This window comes from Syngnathus leptorhynchus, chromosome 6 (assembly GCF_054491065.1).
Source record: "Syngnathus leptorhynchus isolate UIUO chromosome 6, UIUO_Slep, whole genome shotgun sequence".
Classification (NCBI taxonomy): domain Eukaryota; kingdom Metazoa; phylum Chordata; class Actinopteri; order Syngnathiformes; family Syngnathidae; genus Syngnathus; species Syngnathus leptorhynchus.
In genome coordinates, this window is record NC_141200.1 from 3,079,895 (window position 1) to 3,102,203 (window position 22,309).

Genomic DNA, 22,309 nt, shown 5'->3' on the forward strand with positions numbered 1-22,309 from the left:
TAAAAAATAACAATTGAATAATTCACCAATATTTACATCCGTCCATCCATTTTCCAAACTGTTTCATCCATAATAATTAGCCAGGTTAACAGGAAATTTTAATCGGAGATATAATTTTTGACGTTGATTTCAATAATCTAAAACATTCTCGTTTTAAGTTTGATATTTAAAAGCTTCTGCAATATTGAATTTACAATGCATAAAAAAAATACCAGCTGTTGCTAAACCGTATGTGACCCACGAGCCATACTTTGCCCACCCCACATGCTCAACCACATTGTTTGTTCTCGTCTATTTTGTTTCATCTATTGCCTTGAACACGTTTGTCGTGTTTCGGAAGGTCGAGGTTTTCGCTCAGCGCATGTAATTTGTTGATGGAAGGAAGGTGGGGAGGGAGAATTAGAAAAGCGCCCGCGCTCGTCTTTGACGGCAATTAAAACGCGGATTATTTTTATACAGATTTACAGTTGCACTTTGTCCAACGTGTCCTTTTAATCACTCAGCCGCTTGCTAATAAAACACAAGCCACTTAGTTGGGGGGGAATTAGTCTCGTATCCTTTCTAGCTGAGGGACTCTGGAGAATGTGAAGGGACATTTTTTTTTTTTTGGGCGGCCCAATCTTTACCTCTGCTCATTACTTTAGGAGACTTGACAACGACAGTACCTGAGTGGAAGACACCCCTCCCCTTTTTTTTTTTTTTTTAAACCACCCAGATGTTTAACTTTTCATCCCAAAACAAGCTTGTAAAGGCAGAACACACTACTGAGGAAGGAATTGAGAAGCTAGTCTGACAGTTTTGGTTTATACCATCATTTAGGCACTCACTTTTCTCCCGACACCAGCCATTGTCTTCCTGTAGGCTTTTATCTTGTCCGCTGAGCCGGAACGCGGCGAGCAGAAATTTGCATTAGTGGGCGATTATGAATACCTGTGACAGATTCTCTCTCTCTCTCTCTCTCTATCCTCCCTTCGGGCAAAAATGAATTGGCCTCCTCCGTTGACTCGCACGAGAAGACAGGGGCCGAGCAATTAGACTTTTAGTGGTTAATGCGGCGGCTTTCGCTAGGCGAGAGCAAGGAGGTGCGACATTCCTGCTGGGCTCGTGTCACTTTTCCCTTCCTTTTCCTTTTTTTATTTTTTTTATTTCTATAATGGGAATACGGGGAGAATATGACAAGCTACCAGTCGGCCAGCCAGTTGAATTCCTCTGGAAGCCTCTCACGGGAGCTGAGGTGACAACACATGACGCAGGTTATTCATAATAGAGCCCCCCCCCCCATGCATATTCATTGTTTACCTTTTTTACCCCCCACTTGTGCTAGTTTGTTACTGTAATGCAAATGAGCTATTAAAAGAATAACAGCAGCATGTTGTCTATTTGTGAAACCCGTTGTACAGCGAACCCCCTGCCTACAGTATTTGCAAATACACCCACACCGGCGGTCCCTTACACGTTTTGGCTTTGACTCGAGACGGAAAAAAAAAAAGAGACACAAACACTGTACGGTAGCAGTAAACTTAGGTCAGTTCACATAGCAAAAGAGAATTGAACAAATTGTATATTTAAAAAAAAAAAAAAAAAGCCAAATTTCTCAGCCTTCAAATACTCCACTAGCTTAATGCTAACAAATAATGGGAAACACCATAGACGGGCTAACGAAAACAATCACATAGATGACGATTGTTTTATAAGCTTTTAAGGATCGGCTAATTGAACACAAACGGTGCAGCAGCAAAAGTAGAAAGACGACAGACCAATACTCAATTGGCATATATTCTTTAATTTTTCTTGAATTACTTACAGTAACATAGTGAATCTCTTCATGTGTTTACAAGTTTTTGGGGGTGGTTTTAATTATTTGCAGTTTTTCCACAATTTGTACCAGGCAACTATCCGCCTACGAATAGCGGCGCTTCACTGTAGTCGCCTCAGCTCACCTACTGCTCTGTCAAAGCATACTAAGTGGTGCAATGGAGATGCTCGAGGGCGTTTGTCTGCATTACTCACTGTTCCCTGAGTCCTGGTGTGGGACTAGGTAGACTGGCCCCGGGAGCCGACGTGTACACGAGCCGCTTGTGACACAAGCAGTCTGTTGTTTGCAGGGCCTCGCTATACCGAGGCCCCGAGCTCTTTCTCGCTCTCTCGGTGTTTCACATCCTGTGTCTGGCTTTAACGCAAACATATTGTTCACTCTCCAAGCAGCCTGCAGCCCTTTTGAGCCTGTTGTTATTTTATAGCTTTCAGGCACTAGCGTAGCGTGGGTACGAGCTCCAGCCGTCACTGCTAGGAAATAAACTAGGATTTACTTGAAGTAGTACTTTTTCTTGAAACAGGTGGCAAGTTTACTCATTTCTGCGAGAAGTTCCGACAACTCATATTTGGTCACAGGAAGTCATTATTGACTACTTGTCTTAGCATGACTAGTTGTACTAATGATTATCTGACCATCAATCCAACTTTTCATTTACTTGTCAGGCGGTTTCCAAATTTCATCTGACCGGAGGCCGCAATTTGTCAGTTTGAAAACTGAATAGTAAACGAATTCACGTACACTACATGGCCTAGTCGAGCTCATATAAATTTCAACTTAATATCTGGGACACGTCCCCCCCCCCCCACACACACACACCTTCTCCTTGTCAAGCGACTGATAAAATCCTTTTCACACATTGCCGATCATTTGGGTTGTAGGCAGACTCATTAGACTTGCTACTAAGTGGCTTTGAAAGCAACCATCCAATTAGCACTCCGCTGTGAAATGCAGCGGCGTTTAGTGCGCTACTCCTTTACAGAATTAGAAGGGATTACGCGTTCAGCATGATCCGCCTTATTTCTACCGGGGGGGGGGGGGTCAGTATCATCGCGGCCGAGGGGGCAAACGCTCCTCCGGTTGCCATATGTGCCTCGTCAGAGCTTCTCTGCCGTTTCTGACTCTAAGAGGATTTGACGCGCCGGTTAAAAAAAAGACGGCGTGCCTCGCCTATCCGTCATATTTTCTATTCAGCAGGAATGCTCCATGCCAACACAGCGCTATCTCTATGTGTATAAATAGGATTTGAACGTATTAAAAAAGTTGTCTCTGGAATTTTCAGACATAATCTGTTGCCAAAAAGGCTTTCCGGAGATTTTGAATGCGCTCGAATCGATTTTACTTTTTGTTTTCCTTTCCGGCCGCACGGGGGGGGAATTTGAAGGTTGCATGAGCCGCGTGGCATTTAATCTATCCTCTTCTCCTCAGATCTTCCTGGTGACAGTTTGGCATTGGGAACTCTTCACGTTTCCCCTCTTCCTGCTCCTGCTCTTCATTTGGAACTACTTTCAACTCCGTGGCAGAAGCGTCAACTCCAACCAGGACCTGGTGAGTGAAATTGACGTTGCAGTTTTTGCATAAGCAAAGACACTGTAACCTACACAATCGGATATTTACATATAATTACAAGTCCGTCTTTAGGCTGAACAGCAGCGTTAGCTTTCACCGCTGGCGTCCGATTGGAAAAGTGGGCAGTTTGACATAATTTACTTGAATTATAGTTAGTGTGGGTTGGGAAAACGTCAGTCTGGTGTGTGCGTGTGGGTTGGCGGTAATTCCAAACGGAAAAATGGAGTGCAACAAGTTCAAATTAAGCCCGCGGGGTGTTGGACAAAGTCGACAGAATGGGAGGAAAGAAAAAAGTCTTGGAAGTGGAGAGAAGTGTGCGAGACAGGAGACACCATTTAAGTATGTTAAAACACCGCAAGCACAATTATATCCAAATTGAAAAATACGCTGTTGTTGTTTTAGTTAGCCGCAGAACTGACAATAGCGTTTTTTACTAGCCTATAAACAAAAAGGCAGCCAACCACAAAACATCCACCCAATGCGTTTTCTGTGGCATCTCTAGCGCTCTGGGCTTGATGTTTGCCCTACACATGCCTCTGAAGGTTAATGCCGTTCACACTTCCGACTCCCACCCCTGCCCCAAGCCTGGCCCGCTCACACGTCCTCCCCAAAGTGGTGCCCCCCCCCTCCCTCTCAACAAGCAAGCAAAGGTTGCCTCCCCGGGCAATGTTAAAGCCCGAGCTGGCCCTCCACACCCAGTTGCCGAGACCCTTTGGTAACCCTTCGGCTGGCAATGACAAAAGCTCTGTTCTCAGGCAATGTCACGGCAGGGTCAGGGATGACTTGATATAAAGTGATATCGGCAACAACATCCAAATTAAATGTTTTGTTTTTTGTTTTTTTTCCTTCCACCCCGTGTTTTTTATTTATTTATTTTTTTGTGCGCTTATGTTGCGGAGAAATGAGATTGCTTTTGTGCGACAGTGCTCGCGTGAAGAAGGCTCTCTTTCACCTCTTCCTTTTGTGTGAGTGAGGTCACCTCATGATGCCGTTTCTATGGAAACAAGCCTCTCCCAATAGGGGTGAATGTACTCAAAGGAAATTTCATTACGAGCTGTTTGTTAAAAATGCTCCCGTCCCACAAATGTCCCATTCACTTGAATTTCTCTTTGCCCTTTTATTTTCTCTCAGGTGAACATGAGCACGGGTGAGGACGAAGAGGACGACGAGAAGGTATTTTATCTATTCTAGCTCCGATTTGTTTGTTTGTTTTTTTTACTGGATAATGTGTTTTGGTGGTAACGTCTTGAGATTTTATATTAAAAAATGTTTTTTTTCCCTTGACTGTCGATGGCCCAAGGAAACATAAATATGTTGACGTGAAAAGCTTCATGCACTTTCTGGCCAAGCTGTGCTAGGAATTTAGTCAGGTTTTTATTTACTCGTGGCAAAAATGTTTTTTATTGCTTTTGATACATAAAATTTCCCCCCAAAATATGACAACCACAAGAGTCCGTTGCGAGTACCAATACCTTGAAATAAGGCTGATACGATATCTGGTATTGTAAAAAGCGAAGCGTGGAGAGTCTCTGTTGCTGATGTGCAACGGACAAATGGAGCTAACAAGACAGGTCGCAATTTTTCAAAAATTGCCGAGCTGGTGTGTGTGTGCAAGGGTGATTTGCCAGATGTGAGTCACTGACTATAATTTGTTGACAGTTTTCCAGTTGGCTCACGTTTGGACTAAGATGAACACTTAAAATTTGTGAGGAAACCAGAGCAAAGCCAAAACGCGAGGCAAACGAGTGAAGCACTTTTCACATAATCAACTGTCCGAAATGTTTACTTGCATACAGCCTCAATAAATGACATTCCCGAGCGTATCTTGCGCTAGTCAACGTCTCTTAAATAAATCCACAAACGTCCTGTAAGCCTTTTATTATAACACATATATTCACAATTTCTGGCCTCGTAAAATGCATTCTGCGGACTGATTTAGATCTCTCGTGTCACGACTGTCTAAATGGAAAAGTAGTGGGTGATATTTACTCCCAAAGTAGCTGTAAAAAAAAAAAAAAAAAAAAAATTTTGCCCAAAGGGCTTATGAGCCACTTCCACTAGTTCACTTGGTGAGAAAAAAATCATAAAGCATCTTTATTACTGTCTGCGGGAAAACTAAAACAACAGGAAATGTTTAAAGAGCCTGAAAAATTCGACTTCTCCTCATGCCACGGAATACCATATTCAATTACACTCATCCTCCCGTTTGGTGTAAGGAAGGGACAGTTAACAGCCATGTGCATTATTGCTTTATGCGGGCCCCGACGCAAAGCCTGCCAGCGCTGACCCTTGCGTCTAAGCTCGGCATTCATATCCATAATGCGCTCAATATATTTTGTTGTGATGACCGCGGGCTACCGGGAGAAGCGGGGAAAAAAAAAAAAAAAACACCGGCACATCCCGTCTGCGAGAATGATGAAACTCGCATGATATGTCTGCAAACACACGCACGCAAGTTCACAGAAAGTAGCAGTAAAAAAATAAATACAAGGTTTTTTTTATAGCTATGTGACAAGATGGCCGCCGTGTAATTAATGTAATAGCGACGCTCGGGAGGATATTTATTACGTTTGTTTTCACCTTGAACCTCCGCTTTTGATCAAGGTCTTTGTCATTTCGGCGAAGAAACGCCGATGCCGACGTCTCCCTCTCATCTTAAAGCTCTCTGAAATTTTTTTTTTGGCGAGCCTCGCTAAGCCCTCCCGCGTACTGCGAGAAGGGGGAGAGGAAAAAAAAATGAAATATCTCCTTTCATTTACTAATTAGGCAGCGGCCCGTGTTTGTTTTAAGCTGTCAGCTTTAATTTAAAGTGGCTTATTTGAAAGCGGTGTTATGGTCGGCGCTGTCACTCGAGCGCCATATCGCTGGGCGAGATCAAGCCCGTGTCGCTTTACACCTATCAAAGTCTGTCTTAAAAATATTTGGGGTTAAAGAGTGATCAGTTTTAAGTTTGACGCCTTCAAAGCCTCTCGGCTAACGTGCCGCGAAAGACGCCCCTCCCCTCCCCGTAAGGGGGTTACGATTACCACCCGAAATATGTTTTTTATTCCCGTTTCTTCCCCCCCCCCCCCGAGGAGGCAAACGCTAAGGCGTGATGTTAAAGAGAGTCGAAAGGCGACGCGGCGGTACAGCGGAATAATACACAACAGATCCTCGGCCTGTGAACAAATCTGTCCTCAGGGGTGGGAGCAAACAGCTTACAAATTACGAGTGGGCAAAGTGACTTCCCTTTGGCCTTAGGTATCAATTGTGCACGCGGACGCTGTTTAATCATAACACAAAGAAACAGGAGAGGCAAAAACAACTCCCGAGATCTCCAATAGAACTCAACTCGGTGGAAGATGAAACGGGCTGGGCCTCCATTCGCTCCATCCCAGAGGGAGTTATAAAGGTCCCTTAAGCGGGTCTCCTTGAGTGCGGCAAACTGTCCGTGGCTTCATCTGGAACCTACCAGGACACCATAAACTGCTTTCTATATTTTGTATTTATTTGACAGAAAACAAGGAAATTGACCTTCTTGACATAAATATCAATAAGTTAGCTGAGCTGATATGAGAATGCGATTTTTAGCAGCTTTTTCCCCAATCAGTAGACATTTCGGATTTGTGCAGCCCCATTTCAGATAGTTTGATTTCAATTTGAAGGGAGAAAAAAGATGGAAAGTAAGCCTTGTCACCAAGGAGATGGAGGAGGACATGAATAATGGTAATCTTCACAGCCGCCTATTTATTTATACTTCAGAAGGCATCTATTTGTCTGTTTGCTTTCTTTTCACATCTGAAAGCCAACACTTTGGCTCTTTATTCTCGCCCGCTGAAGATCTATTGTGAGTTTTTTGCGCTTATTATTCAGTATATACACGCGCTATCTATATTTCGCTTTGTTGTTATGCGTTTTCACGGATTTCCACAGGTCAACGTACTTAAAAAAAACCCAGCCATAGTCACCAATGCACTTTTCAGCCATTAACAGTAAAGCACAATGCAAAGTGCACTCATACAAAAGCTGCTGTAGGCCACAGCTCTCAACCAGACTCTCACACCACCATAACCCTGACTCTTAAAGGGGAACAAACCCACGCCAGATGGGTCTGGAATATATTCCCCTACACCAGATGGGATTTCTCCGTCATGGTTTGGTACCCGTCAGAATTCCAAAGTGCATAATGTACCGAACTGAACTCTGAAGTCCAAACACTGATAGTCTCCTTGATGAGAGCGTGAGATCTTCCTCTCAACCAAAGCATATTTGCCATGCTTTTGCCTTTTTTGGCCGGCGGCGAACCTCCAGTGCGCGGAGCCAGGATCCGACGCCCGGCGGGGGAGGACGTGCTAGTGTGGGAACGTCTCGCTTCCTGTGGGTCTGACAGCGGGGAGTCCCCCCCCCCCCCCCACCCTCGCTCGAAGACGCCACGTTCCCATGGGCGGCCTCACCGAACCGTGATAGCGGGTTGCGTCCCGCCTGGACCCCGTCAATACGCTTGTCCGGTATCATAAACATATACGGCAGACATCCTCCAGCCTCCGTAGCAACTGCCCACCCCCCTTCCTCGTCCTCCTCCATCCTCTCTGTCATCATTGCTGTCATTATTTCCTCCTTTTGATGTGAGCCTTTTCAGGCCTCTTTAGACGGCGTTATCTCCACGCTCGCCTCTCCCTCTGGAAGGCTTCACGTGCGTCCTTATTTTTTTTGTGCCTTGATGTGATCAAAAAGACAAACCCTCCATCTCGCTCGCACCCCCTACCTCGCGCATGTTGACTCACCCACATTGCCACACTCAATTATGATGTCAGCCCGTTAAATGTAAATAACCGCTCGATAAAAGGTGAAGCACACTCCGGGTTATTCAACTGAGATGGACTCTTGGAAAAAAAAAATGGTCTGTGCGTGTGTCTGGCTGTCCTTGTAACTGACCTCTTGCATTTTTTTTTTTTGAAATTATTTTTCTTAGGAACCTGGAAAAAAGGGTTTAATGGACAAAATACATATGGTGCAGGAAGTTGTGTTGACAGTCCAGAACATTTTGGAAGAGCTTGCGACCATCGGGGAACGGACAAAGAAGTAAACAAATCTATTTTTATACCGTGTTTGTTTTGAATAGATTTTCATGCTTGTCTTTTTTTTTTTTGCAGCCTGTTCAACTGGTCTGTTCCCTTCATGTCGTGTCTGACCTGCCTGGTCCTCTTTGTAGCCACATCGCTATTATATTTAATTCCACTGCGCTACATGGTGCTCATATGGGGTGAGTGCATTCACACCGTTGTCATGAAAAACGTTTGTGCACACTCCCAGTTCGAGAAGCGCTTTAGATTTCGCTGCCCGTCTTAACTTTCCGCCCGTCATCTGATGAACTGAAGTCTTTTCAAGATCTCTCCCATACACCTCTGCACATGCAACCAGATCAGACATCTACAGAGGTGCGCCGGGCGGGCAGGCGGGCGGGCTCCGTGTGGGCTGCCCGGCGCAGCCGACAGGTTTATAGGGAACACAAAGGAGAGCCGGCGAGCCGTATATAACGAACGGCGTGTCCTTGGGCGCTCCGAAGGCCCCGGCTCTCATTATCGAGTGTGGCGAAACAGCGCAGGCCGTCATCCCGGCGGTCAGGGAGTTGCGTTGCCCTCCACGGGCTCTCCTCCACCGGCTCGCCAGCCCACAGCCGCTTTGTGCTTCCACGCAGCCTTCGACGCAATCGATAGCAGAATCCCTTCGTATCAAACAAAAAACACGCTTCTCTCCATCCCTGCGGTTTTCAAGGCGAGCCTTTCAAGTTGCGAGCACAGATTTAGGTCCCGGGGTTCTTTGTCTGCACGTTGAGGTGAGGCACTCGCTAGCTGCGCAGCACCCGAGCGACCGCTCAAATGGGTTTTTCCACTTATTTCCACGCGGCGTCTCACCGAGTTGCGCTCGAAAGTGAGCAGAAGTTGACTTGTCTTTCCAAAACGGGGAACCCGCTTGGAATCGCCGTTGCCTCTTTATAAATTGTGCTGACTATTTACAGAATGACAGAAAACGGTCGGATGAAATTGTCGATTGAATTTGATTCTTGCGCATTCCTGAACACGTTCTTCCTTTTTCACAGGCGTTCACAAATTCACCAAGAAGCTGCGCAACCCGTATGCAATCGACAATAACGAGCTGCTGGATTTCCTCAAGAGAATGCCGAGTGATGTTCAGAAGGTAAAAGGGCCTTATTTTTACATACAAATAGGGGACCCCCATTCCCACAAGACCTTTGCATTATTTGCCGTACGAGAATTCCCAAGCGTGCCGGATGTGCATCTCGTGGCTTTGTTTGATTATTAATGGAGCGACGCTTTGGTAAAGCGGCCCATCGGCCCAATTATCCTCCGTGAGGAGATGTTCGGATATGTCAGCTCTAGCCGACGAGCGCTAACGTTCAGGTGGCTGCGCCTCAGGGAGTAAGTCACATACTTTCTTTTCATATTCGAGTTTCAATTAGGGCTGCGCAATTAATCGAATTCTAATCACGGTCACGATTTTGGCTGCCGTGATTACATCTGCCTCGCACCAGGGGACGTACTCATCGGTCGAAATAACAAGCAAGCAACCACCGATCGCCAAAAAATGGAGACGAGGAACACGATGGAGTGCCTCTAAAAGGATCAACTAAAAATTCTACATTACAGCTGTGACCATGTATTACTTTGTTACTTGGCAACAGCGGCTCTGCTACTTCGTACCGGAGGTCAACGAATGTGCGGCGCGACGACACATTAGCCTCGCGCTATTGACGTCGACGTGACGGAGCTTTCGTAAAGATGTCGAGAAATTCGCCGTGCGGGGAAATGAAGTGCCACGTCGCTGCCTTCATCTCCCAGGTAGCTCACCCCTTCGCCGAACCCCGGGGGAAAAAAAAAAGAAATCCTGACGGTGCGGATCCAGGCGAGACTCTCTCACCCTTGATGTCCTCCCGCGGCAAAGACACGGCCAAGCCGTCTGTGATGTGGCTGGAGCCTGTCTCGTTTGAGATTCGGAACGGCCCAGTTGGCAAAACAAGGTGGCGGATGCGTTTTTGATTCCGCTTCCTTTTGTCCGTCTTCCTCCCCCGTTGGGATACTTTTTTTTTTTTTTTCGGCTTTGAAATAGCACGCACACGGAAACAACACTTTTTTTTTGGGAGAAAAAGCTCACGTTGGAAATAGCTTCAAGATTCTTGGGAGTCATCCCAAGTGCCTTTTATTTTTGCTTGCAATAACCTTAACGTCATATACCCAAGAGACCCCTTGTAAGAAAGCGCATATTTTGTTTTTGTTGACTCGGAACAATTGTCGGATGCGACGGGGAAAAAAAAACAAAACACCACCACAAAGGCTGCAAACGGACTCCTGTCCTTCTCGCAAATGTGACTTGGCAATTAGCGGGCCGCGCCAATCTACAAAGTCGTCCTCAAACGCGGGACTTCTGACAACGCGGAAATGAGAAGCATCTGTCAGTTGTGAGCACGGTTTCATGTCGCCATGCACCAAGCTGCCACTTTGTTCCCCGCACTCGCATCTCCTGTTTCTAATAGCGGCCCGCCCGGCTAATTAGCATAACGTTTCCTTACCTTTTTACCCAACACATTTGAGCGCCTGCCGCCGTGCTTCAAAAGCAACTTTTTAGCACGTTTGTTTTTAGCTCGCTCCCTCTTCACGACACGCCGTGATCACTTGAAAAAAAATGTGCATCGCCTGAATCATATTTCTTCAAGATTTTAGAAGGAGGAAATGCTGAAAACTTGAGTCTTGGGCAATTTGACATGTGTACTGAATTGGAGACGGTAGATTTACTGACGCAAAAATATGTGTGGACATGAGAAATTGATGAAGTTGTTCATTTGGGTTTAATTAGTAGAGCGTAAACATGGTGATGCCGCATTTAGCTGTTATGCTGCACTAAAACTATACTTTTATTTCTGTCCTTTGTTTATCAGAAGTTTATTTCTTATGACTGGACAAGTCTCATGGACACATACATGAAATGGAACTTAAAGTTGGCAAATATGGTTTGAGGCCGGCTGGTCTCCAAATAAGTAACAATAATGTGGGCGGAGCACAGCGTAAAACTTTGAAGCTATTTCAAGAAGAATTCGTCACAGCTTTCGTGTTTTTCCTGGACTTGGATTTTAGTTTTCCTAAGGGACGTAAGTTTCAGTAGCTTTGCAAGTCATCTCAACTGTTGATGTCCGCTTCTAATATTATGATTGGGGTGCAAAATGAGGCGTTAGTACAAACACCCCTTTGATTCCTGAAATCCTTCCCCGTGCGTGATTAATCCCCTCTGCTCTCGTGTTTAAAAAATGATTCATTACATCGCAAGCCCGCCTTGCCTTTTTTCTCTCCCCGCCGCACCGGCTTCTCCTCAGGGGAGCCATTACCGTACGCTCGGCTGAGCTCGGATTACCTGGCTCCCGCTAAAAAACTCCCGCTTGTTTTTGCAGGTGCACTACAGCGCACTGAGAGCGCCCACCGGCCGCAACCTGCCACGCAAGAAGAAGTAAGAGAGCAGGGGTCCGACCCAGTCCGCCTGACAAACAACGCACCGGTGCCACCCGAGCTCCACTGTAGCGCCCCGACTCGGCACCCTTCGCCCCCCCCTCACGTCGCCCCTCCGACTTGTGTGTTTGCCTCCCCGGCTGACAGCAGGAGGAGGAAGAGGAGGAGGGCAGCTCACGGCCCCGTCAATCACCAGCCGGGAGGTAAAAAAAAATAAAATAAAATAAAAACATTCCCTTCGTCTTTGGATGTGATTTAATGGAGGAATGAGGCTTACCTCAGATATCCTCCTTTTTTTTTTTTTTTTTTGCTCGGATATTTGCCCCAAGCCAAAGTTAATACCGGACTTAACAATTCATGGAAAACAAACTATGGCAAAATATTGCTCCTGATCCGTCCGCTAATATCATTAAAAGCCAAAGAGCGTCGGAGTTTCTCTGTTTTTTGCACCGCTGTCCTTTTTTGGTAAGGATGTCGTATCTATGCTTTCAGTTGATTTAATCTCTGCAGCTAACTTTTCATACAATGTTATATTATTTAAAATGAAATAAATGTCCCAAAAAATCTCTAACAGTCTGTCAATAATTTCAGCGATTCGCAAGCGCTGTACTGCCGGAGAAGTTATCCAAATGAGCTTAATTTGCCCAGAAAAAAAAAAAAAGGCCAGAAGGTTCACCTAATCTGTGTATTCACCTGTTGACATATAGACGGTAAGTATTTTTGAGTACTTTGAAATGTGTGTATTTCGTTTTATACACTTTTGCTGGAAATTTCGGTGTTCTGTGTTATATTTTTTATGCAAAATGTGTGCTTTGGTGCAGCAAGTTGGGAACCACTGCTGCATTTCATTCCAGGACGAGGACTGACAATATAAAATAAACATAGTCAGAGCTGATCTGAGGTTTGGGGGGGGGGGGGGGGTCTGATGGGACAGCCGCCCCCCCTCATTCTCATCAGCAGTAGCCCAGTGGTGAAAGAGCATCCATCTGTCCTTTGTGCAGACTTTGATTGGCTCGGGGGGGACCCCGGTGGAGCCCCGGGCTATCTCTTTTTTGACAGGCTGATAGAGACATCACTTGGCTCTCCCAGGAACTGCCACCAGGGGTCCATTTCAAAAGTGAGAGGGAGGTGTAGAGGTGACCCCCGAAGCTCTTCACTAGCTAAATCCCCCACACAAACACAAAATCCACCTTCAGGTGGTGGCTCTGCACCAGCCCGGGGGGGGGGGGGCTATGATGGGCTTTGGGTGTACCATCAGATCACTGGCGGAATACCCAAAGATGTGTCCCCTGAGAGGACTAACCAGTTTCAGTTTTGAGGGATTTCAATCAACTTCATATTGTTTAAAATAAAATCAAAAAATCAACTCGAACCAAATAGATTCACTGGCTCACACGGTTGCTTTTTCATGTGATAACAATTCACAATGCGCATTAGTTGTTGTGCTTCTAAAGCCGTCAGATGTGTGCAGCGTGTATCAGCGAGGTCATTAGGAAGCCAATCGGCTCCTCCCACCGGATCATAACGAAGAGTGTGACAGCGGGGTTACGCCGGTTATTGCACGCACTGGCGCGCTTACACCGTGAAGGCATGCCTTTGTAGTTAAAGAAGTATTTATCAATGTGTTTGCTCCCGAAGGAGAGAATGAAGTGTCAGAATGCGATATGGTCCAGGAATTCAGAGTTGGTCTCTGGAATTTTTTTTTTTTTTACATGCTTGCTAATGAACATTTGAACCACACAGTAGCTAACACAGCCTCATCACTATACTGATAGTTTATTTATTTTCATCTTTTGCACACCCATTCCCATATGTAGGTATGCACGTGTTTGAATAATGCAAAATTATTGTCAATTACTGTATTTTTGTCCACCCCATTTTAAGGACCCCCTATTTGAAACTCCCCTGTAGTAGTTGTTCACGGTGTGACAGTGATGTCTTCATGTAGCTGTCAAAAAAGGAAGCGCCTGCAGCTGTTGCGGACCACCCCCCTTCACACGCCCCCCCCCCCAGAGCCTGTCACACTGCTTGTTTCCATGGCAGTCCTTCAGGCAGCACCACAGGCACTCTATGTGTGTGTTGTGTGAGAATGTGCGTGTCTGTGTGCGGAACCTCATACAACCTGTTTTCCTCTCCATGCAGACGTTCCTCTGATGTTGAGCCCCAAGGCGGGCGTCAAACTAGTGCGAGAGAGGAGGCCTCTCGTGTTGCATGGTAAACGTCTTCATTTGAATGGACCGCTCGTTTCGGCGGATCTTTAGTCACGATTACGTAGGACAAAGCGATAAAAGTTGACTTGAAGGCTTGTCTGTCACTGTGGTTTGCCGTTGACTCATAACTACTCAAGGGTGTCGTTTTTACCGTGCTGACTGTGCATGTGGGAAAGGAGAGCCGCAATCACCGTTGCACTTTTCCGCCAATTACTAAGCACTGGAAAAGCTGTAAAACATGTGACACACTCACACAGGAGCTGCTGACGGCCACAGCTCACGCCCACTTACACACGCATGTCACATGCCAGGCCACGCCTCCAAAAATAATGAATCAACCCAAATCTAAGATCGGGAGGAGTCATTTTTATTTACAATGGAAATGGATTGCTGATGATTTTGTAACCCTCCTTGTTTAAAAAAACACATGGAAGTTTAGAACTAAAATTCAATTCATGAACGTGCCTCGTGTGTGTGTGTCAATCTTAAGTGAGCGTTACTGGCAGCTCTGGGGTGTCACTGGCATGCGGGTGTACCATTTTGCGTCTGGTACACTGGGAATAGAGCCAAAAGGAGGTAACAAAAGAGGCAAAATGGTGACTAATAGCAGTTTACAGCGGCGTTACGACACCATAATTCTTCCAAGACGACGATGGCCTTTAAGTGCCCGCATGAAATCATTGGCCTTTAAAAGCAGCTCTCCAAGGGCCCCGCTCATTAATACATTCAACCCATTCCGCTTTAATATTATTCCCAGCGCATTCAAATGAAGACAACAGCTGGGCTGGCCGATCCGGGATCAGAGGTTTTGCCAAGCCGTGACACCCGAGGACTCACTTAAAGATGAGGTCACATGGGAGGCCAGTCCGCTGGAATTATAACAGCCGGCACGTTTAGCTTCTCAGAAAACAATACAAAGAAAAATGTTGAGACTTACAAATAAAATGATCGGTTTTCAAATATATTGAGTAAACTTAAGGAATACAGACACTTAAAAAATTCAAGTATAATCATGTATTGGCATTTGCCAGCAAATCTATAATTAAAGGCAACGTGATTCGTCGCCTCTTGAGGAAACTACCGTTTATTTATTTTTTTAATTTAATTATTTTTTTTTTTTTTTTACGTGATAAATCGGCGCCGGCGAGTCTGGCCACATAGCCCGAGGGAATCAGGTATCATTAGAGACGTGAACGCATCGGCTTTTTGTCTCTCTGTGCACAAGCGTTCAATATTAATAGGCTTTCATCAAGGACGCAATTAGGACGCCTCCTTTTGACACCTTCTATAGGCTGCAGATGAATAGGAATATGCCAGGTCCCAAGGAAGGAGCGCGCTGGGCAGAATTAACAACTCAGCAGCAGGAAGGAAACGCAAACATGACAGTTGGGATCTGATTTACGCACAAGACTAAAAAAAAAAAAAAAGTACATTATTGTTAGTAGTTGTACAGGACACATTTGTAATTCACAGCCGGGGGTGGTTTGTATATTTGTCCATATTTGCATGTGATTAAAACGAGCGCCATGTTGAACAACTTTGCAAAACAGTGCCGTCAAGTTGCGTCAATTCTCGACTGTTTCCACGTGGGGCAGATTGGGTTCATAGTTAGTAATTGCTTCTTCAGCTTCCTTCCACTCTCCCAAAACTGATTGGTTGTGTTGCTTCTCCACCTGTAGCAATTGTTTGAATCGTTCAATCGTTCAATAATTAACGTCATTGGCATTAATGCTAATTCCTCCTAGCCCATCTATGGCTTGATGCATCTTATGTTAGCATTAAGCTAGTTTACCCGTGTTAGATGAGGTTTTAGGATTATGAAACATTTCTAAGTTTATAAGATTCTCAATATCGCAATACTGTGAGATTTTTCTTATGTAAAATATGTGCATTGGCGCCATAAAGGTTGGGAAACACTGCAATAGTCAAATGAAAAAAAAAAATGTCTATGGTCCTTTAAGCAAGCAGCAAGAGACCAATTAGTGAGTATCTCTATTCAATTTCTCCATGGCTCGACTTGGAGCAAAGTAGGGAGGAGGGGGGTGAGTAACGGGGGGGGGGGGGGGGGGGGGGGGGGAGGTGATGTTGGAGGGGGGAAGGAGTTTTGAGGCGCGCCGACAGGAAGCCAGAAAACAAAGCAATCATCTGGGCGCGCTTGCCCTCCTCTCCCCTCTCCTCGGCAGCTCCAATTACGAGGCTCCTCTGGCCGCCATCAGTATGCAGCGGGGCCGCCCGCTCTCCTCCACTCGCCGCGGGCCATTGAATACGTTACCTCCACTGTGGGGCTCGGGGCTCAGGGAGCACGGCGCCCCCTAACCCCCCTGGATAATTTGGGATTCCTGGGCTCCTGCCTGGCAGAGGCGAAAAGAGAGAAAAAAAACAAATAAAACACCTTAGATATAGAAATAAGGTTGCCTTGCAAATATCTAGAGAGAGTGTGATTTATTGATTTGTTCATTCCTCCACTTATTGTTTGTAAATCATTACTGAGGCGATACCACCCACTCGCAGTGGAGAATTGCGCTCGGGTAAAAGTTTGGGAATAGTACATTATGTAAGTGTTAAGTTAACACAAACTGAAGTGCGCTATTGTTATTCAAATATGAAAAAAAGAACCGTCCACAATCTCAAAGAGTTCCCCGATGTTGCCAAAATATCTTGTCAAACTATTTTCATGATCAAGCATTTTCATCCAATTACCACAAGAATGAAGAATTATAGCACACTTTATACTTAAGTGAAATTAGCCTGTCTTCAGCTCGGTAGTGCACTGCCAAAGCTAATTATTATTATTTTCTTCTCGCGATTTAAGTGCATGGAAAGTGAATATGTGAACCTCAAAACATGAAGTCAGTAAAAATCTGGATTTTATTTTCACCTGTCCAGGCAGCACTTCATTGTCGTATCGGATGATTGTTCCGTTGTGATAATGTCAAACAATATACATGATGTATGTAATATGTAGCATGATGTCATGGGCAAAGTGAAGTAATCCACTTAGAGTGATTAAGAGGCCCCCTTTCTTTCTTCTCTGTTCACATTCAAGGCTGTAATGAAGGACTTGCTCCATAATGGTAATGACGCTCCAAATATTCTCCATATGAAACAAAGCACGCACACACACACACGAGGATGAGGAATGTGACACGCTCGTAAAGTATCATCTGCCGTAATGCCTTATGACAATGTAAGATTAATGAGGGTGCATTGAGCAGTGCTAAAAGCGGCACCTGCTCCTCTAATCATTTTCATACGCCGACTCCCCGCTGACACACTAACCTGCTGCCGCTCCTCGGCCTCCCGTACCCTCCAAAGAGTTTTTCTTTTTTCTCCAAGGACCGCCGCGGTTACTTTTTTTCTAATGCGGCCCACATGTTACGTCGGCGCGCTTTTGTGCTCTGCTTCGTCTCATTCCCGCCTGCTAGCTGACCCCGCAGCCGCACGCTCTCATTTATTAGCACAGCCCCTCTTTCAATGTGCAAATACTGAACTTAAATCAAAATTGATAAAAAAAAGAGGATGCGAAAGATGTGTTTACTCAGTTTTTTTTTTTTTTTTTTTCCATTTTCTAAGTGGCAACTGAGCCACTGTTAAGTGGGAACAAAAAATGATTGATTTCTTCTCTCCCGCCAGAATTTGAATATGTCTAGTGTCAGCAGAAAAAGAAGATATTATGTGAGCTAAAGCAGATCCAAAGAGATGACACATTGGCCGGAATTTACATTTCAACAGGTAAGTTGATTCAAAATAGATGCGTTGGAAACTCAAAAATGTTTATTATTCCCTTGAATCCCACAATTGATTCGAGTTGACATTTGTCATTTTTCTGCTATGCTTTTTTTTTTTTTTGCTCATTATCCCTGCTACCAACCAATCAGCACTCTCCAACCTGTCTCGTCGACTAATCAGCACTTTCCAGCCTGTTCTGTTCCGATGTGCCTCGTTGTCACATTTTAGTCTCCAGGTTTCCATTCCTTCTTTACAAAGATGTCTTAATGCCTCTGTGGTGGTGAGTTTCCTTTGTTCACTTTCTACTTTGTTTGCTGTTTTTGAAAAACTAAACTCCCCCTTGCCTCCTTCCCTGCACTCATATCCAACTAATACCACTGTGCCAACGCCCCAAACATGACAGTATCCCTCACCCTGTTCCAAAATACAAACCCTGACCTTAACCTTTAACCCCCAAGTTACTGCACCTAACCTTGACCCCTTACCCAAACTCCCCTAATACGATCACAAAGCCTTCTATACACAACTGATTAAAATAAACATGCATTTAAGACAAATCCTTGACCAAGACCCAATGCCCAACCCCCCTAAATCTTTTTCTTCATACTTCCAAAAGGACCCTAATGGCAACATCTAACCACAAACCCAACCCTAAAAATCTCCATTGCTCTTGGGCCCAAAAGCATTTACTCCACAAATCCTCACAATACATAATTGTTCTATCATCACTTCCATCACAATGTGCCCATGAAAAAAAAAAAAAAAGAAATAGTCCCTGATGAGGAAAAAGCTTCTATGGGTTTGTTTAAAAGAAAAAAAAAAAGTTATTTTATTTGTGTGTGATTCTTCTCCATTGACCTGCAGGGCATAGCCACACACAGGCATCACACGAAGGATAATAACATAATCAAGGACAAAATGTAATGGGAGTGGGGCGGGCGTGAGAGAAAGCACGTGAGGAAGAGGAGAAGGGGGTGGGGGGGCTATCTCTTTAAACTTGTGTCTCATCTAGTCGACAGGCCAGGGAGAGGTGCCAGCAGCTATTCAGTAGAGAGCGGGAAAGCAGGTCATTGGAGTCATGGCCGCTAAGAGCCGCCGTGCTATAGAGTGCCACTGACAGCCTTCCACAAGGCCACGGTCTCATCTGGGTGCACCGCCCCCGAAATTTGGAGACCCCAATAGGCCGCTGACAAAGATATCCTTAAGAAGAAGGCCATCTTGAAATAACTAACCTTGAAGAAAGAGGACTAAAAATGTGTCAAACATGAAGACACTTCATGTCAGGTGGATGGATATTATTTATGTAACGTCAGAACGTAACTTTTTTTCCGTCGGTGCAGAATCCATTCAGATATTCATTTTAATTTTGTTTAATGAATATTGATTTTTGTGTTCTTTGGTGAGTCCAGTATACGAGCTTCAAATTTGATCGTAGTTGGACAAAATGTTATTCAAAGGAAAACGAAATTGGATTGTGGCGGACATTTTAGTATGAAAATAATAAAATGGCTGACTTCCTTGCTCTCTTTGGGTTAAGGGTTTTTGAGACTTTTTTTTTGTGGGTCTACTCATAATAGACATGTCTACCAAATTTCATGTTGCTAAGTGACTCTGGCTTCTGCCTTCGGGCAACTGAATTTTAAGCACAAGTTTGACTCAAACTTGTTTTTTTTTAATAGTAGCTTTTGTCTTTTTTTTTTTAGCTTTACACCAAACATGATATGGGGGGGGGGACTATGGCGAGTGGGTGTTCCAATCCCCCCCCCCTCCACACACACACACACACATTGCCGGGCGACCACTCGTCACACACAGACAGGAAATGGACAGCCACTTTGGGGAAATCCAATTGGCTTGTCGTCGGCTGTGGGCAAGATTGAATCATGAAGACATTTGAGGTGATTTAATGGTGTTAACATGCGCACAGTGGAGCTCCGTGGCTTTAAAGCTACACGCGCTTTTCTTGATGATTGAGTTGGCCGTAAAATCAGTCACTTCTCCAGAGTCTGTTTGACTGCCAGAAATGGATGGGCATTATCAGGAGTTGTGAAAGTGATCCGTTTTTACACAAACTAGTGATGGATTTCGCTTTTAACAGCCACTCTAACTCCGCTGGATCTCAATTCTTTCTTTGACTTGCGTGCCGTTTCAACTGATGGTGGGCGACGAAGTTGTCCGTTTTTCTATAAACCGAAGCCGGTAGTGTGCGAAACGCTCCTCGGAGCCAATCAGAAGCAATCTATGGAAGGAAGTCAAATTGCGAGGATTTCTATAGAAGCTGCCGAGAAAGGATGCTTGTAGCTATAGCATGCAAAGTGTTGTTTACGGACATGGTACTCGTTTTAAAATAAATATAGTCGTTATTTTTCTCCCGCAGTGAGTCTGTCATTGCGGTATTCGGTTTTTATGTTGTCATAAGGTTTAGAATGATTGGAACGTCAATGCTAACTCCCATTAGCCCGTGTACAGTGTTTCTCATTAATTGTTAGCATTAAGCTAGCCTAACTTTCATTCGAAGAAAGTCTACACTTTGGCTAAATATTTTTGCGGTTAAACCGACAAAATGTCTATTTTACAGTAAGGAGTGACACGAACATGCCTTGAAGCTTATTTTGAACTGTAAGAATTAGAACAGGTGCTGAAGAATATTTTTAATCTCGTGTTAAATGTATACATTGTGTGTGGGAGGAAGACAACTTTAAAGAAACTATATTAAGATTTCTAATGTCGAATTTTCACCAAACACCTCCCCCAACCACCACCACCACCACGATAAACAGGGTTGATTGATCATTTATCTTATCCTCCCCGAAAGGACTTCATCCCTTCAAGTCCACGCGCCAAACACTTTTCACCATCGTCTCGTCGCTGATGAGCTGACCATATCCCTCGGAATACTTCACAAGACAAATAATTGAACTCTTCAACAAGCCCCCTTGATGGACAAAAATTGCTCCTCCAACCACCACTTCTGCTTTCTCGCCTTTGTTCTCCAAAAGTAGCAACAGCGACCAAGCGAGCGCAAATGAGGAGGCCTTTTGCACCAAACACACCTCGCAGCCATGATAACACATAAGAGCGCCGTTGCCGCCGCTTGCTTACTTGCATTTACGCCCCCAGCTTGGCTGATTTTTTTTTTTTTGCAGCCATTAGAGACAGCCCCGGCGTGTTGTACAAATAGTAATAAAGAAAACCTTCAAAAGAGATATGTGATCTTAAAAGAGTTGTTTTATCCTGGCACGCCGTGACTGATGCCACCACCATCAGCAGTTAGCAGCAATCAAGGCAGTAAAATGGCCTAGAGAGGACCGAGCGGATTGCTTGGAGTTTTCTTTTTTTTGGTCAATAGGTGGCAATGTGCACCCGCAGAAAGCGCGTGTTGCCCGAGGACGCTCGAGGGCTGTTCAGTGGATTTAATTAGACAGAAACAGATACTCACATGTTCATTTCTCTGCAGCCTTTCTGTTAAGGAAGGGAGGAAAAAGAAAAAAAATGCACTTTACGCTCCAATGGCAACTGCACATACGCTCGGTGAAAAAGGCCAAGTGTTAAGACCCAGCTTCACACCTCCTGGAGGCGGCGGTCATTATTGCAGGTAGAACTGTCAGCTAACGACTAAAATATGCTTAAAAAAAAGTGGGAAGTAGAAAGTTTTAAAATGTAAGTCCTGAAGACCACACCCAGGAAACTTTAACAAAGAAAATTCTGGTAACACCTACGGCGGAGACTGCCAACACTTTGAAGTTAATTTCTAATTAATAATAATAAAAAAGTTAGACTCTGACACGCAAACCAGAAATGTACAATTTTGAAGGTTGGTGCTTGATAATTAAAAAGATGAAGCGATTCAGGAAATAGTTACAAGCATTCCTTTGGTCGTCTTTATTTTTTCCCCCCTCGGGGTTGCAATTCCAGATTTGAGGTGGATTCATCCATTATCCAAAGCATCTTTAAAAATCTGTTTAAAAAAATGAAACTAAAACAAAGTCAAATGCTATTTATTCAAATATAGTTGGACCCGACACAAAAAGCCAAAGAAAAAGCAAAAGTCAACAATTTTATTCATCAACCCAAAATCACGAAGAGGACCAATTAAAATTAAAGGAGAAATAATCCATTTTGTTTTGAGGCAACCATTTAAGGTGAATTCTAGGATTTGTACTTTGACTAACTTGGAAGGGAATTGGTCCAATCAGAAACAGGAATTCCAGAGAGTCTCTGATAACATTTCTGCTTTTTAATGTCGAATTCAAATCCATTCCTACCTAAAATTCAAGCAAGAGACCATAGAGGGGGACAAAAGAAAAATGTTAAAGAAAAAAACCCCAAAAGGATTCGCTCTAATTGAATCAGAGGAAAAATGTGTCAGTGTTGGTGACATTGAGGGGGGGGGGACAAGGAGGAGCCAGAGGAACAATAGTCCGAGCAATAGTAGTAGAAAGAGCAGCTTGGCCCGAGCGCTAACCTTCACATGCATATTAAAAGCGAGGCGC

At 44.6% G+C, this 22,309-nt stretch overlaps 1 protein-coding gene across 7 annotated transcripts in view; it reads left to right on the forward strand.

Moving 5' to 3' along the window:
- The window catches only part of mctp2a (multiple C2 domains, transmembrane 2a), a 156,843-nt gene that overhangs the window by 17,940 nt on the left and 116,594 nt on the right, over positions 1–22,309 (forward strand). For 6 of the 7 annotated variants that reach the window (XM_085913666.1, XM_085913667.1, XM_085913660.1 and 3 more), the window contains 9 exons: positions 3,242–3,361; positions 4,514–4,555; positions 8,334–8,443; positions 8,515–8,624; positions 9,462–9,559; positions 11,823–12,080; positions 12,469–12,587; positions 14,020–14,091; positions 17,721–17,819. In XM_085913666.1, coding sequence (XP_085769792.1) covers positions 3,242–3,361; positions 4,514–4,555; positions 8,334–8,443; positions 8,515–8,624; positions 9,462–9,559; positions 11,823–11,882 — 540 coding nt within the window. In that variant the 3' untranslated portion in view covers positions 11,883–12,080; positions 12,469–12,587; positions 14,020–14,091; positions 17,721–17,819. Of the gene's footprint in view, positions 1–3,241; positions 3,362–4,513; positions 4,556–8,333; positions 8,444–8,514; positions 8,625–9,461; positions 9,560–11,822; positions 12,432–12,468; positions 12,588–14,019; positions 14,092–17,720; positions 17,820–22,309 lie in introns of those variants that run through there. The other variant, XM_085913663.1, reaches the window with a different exon arrangement.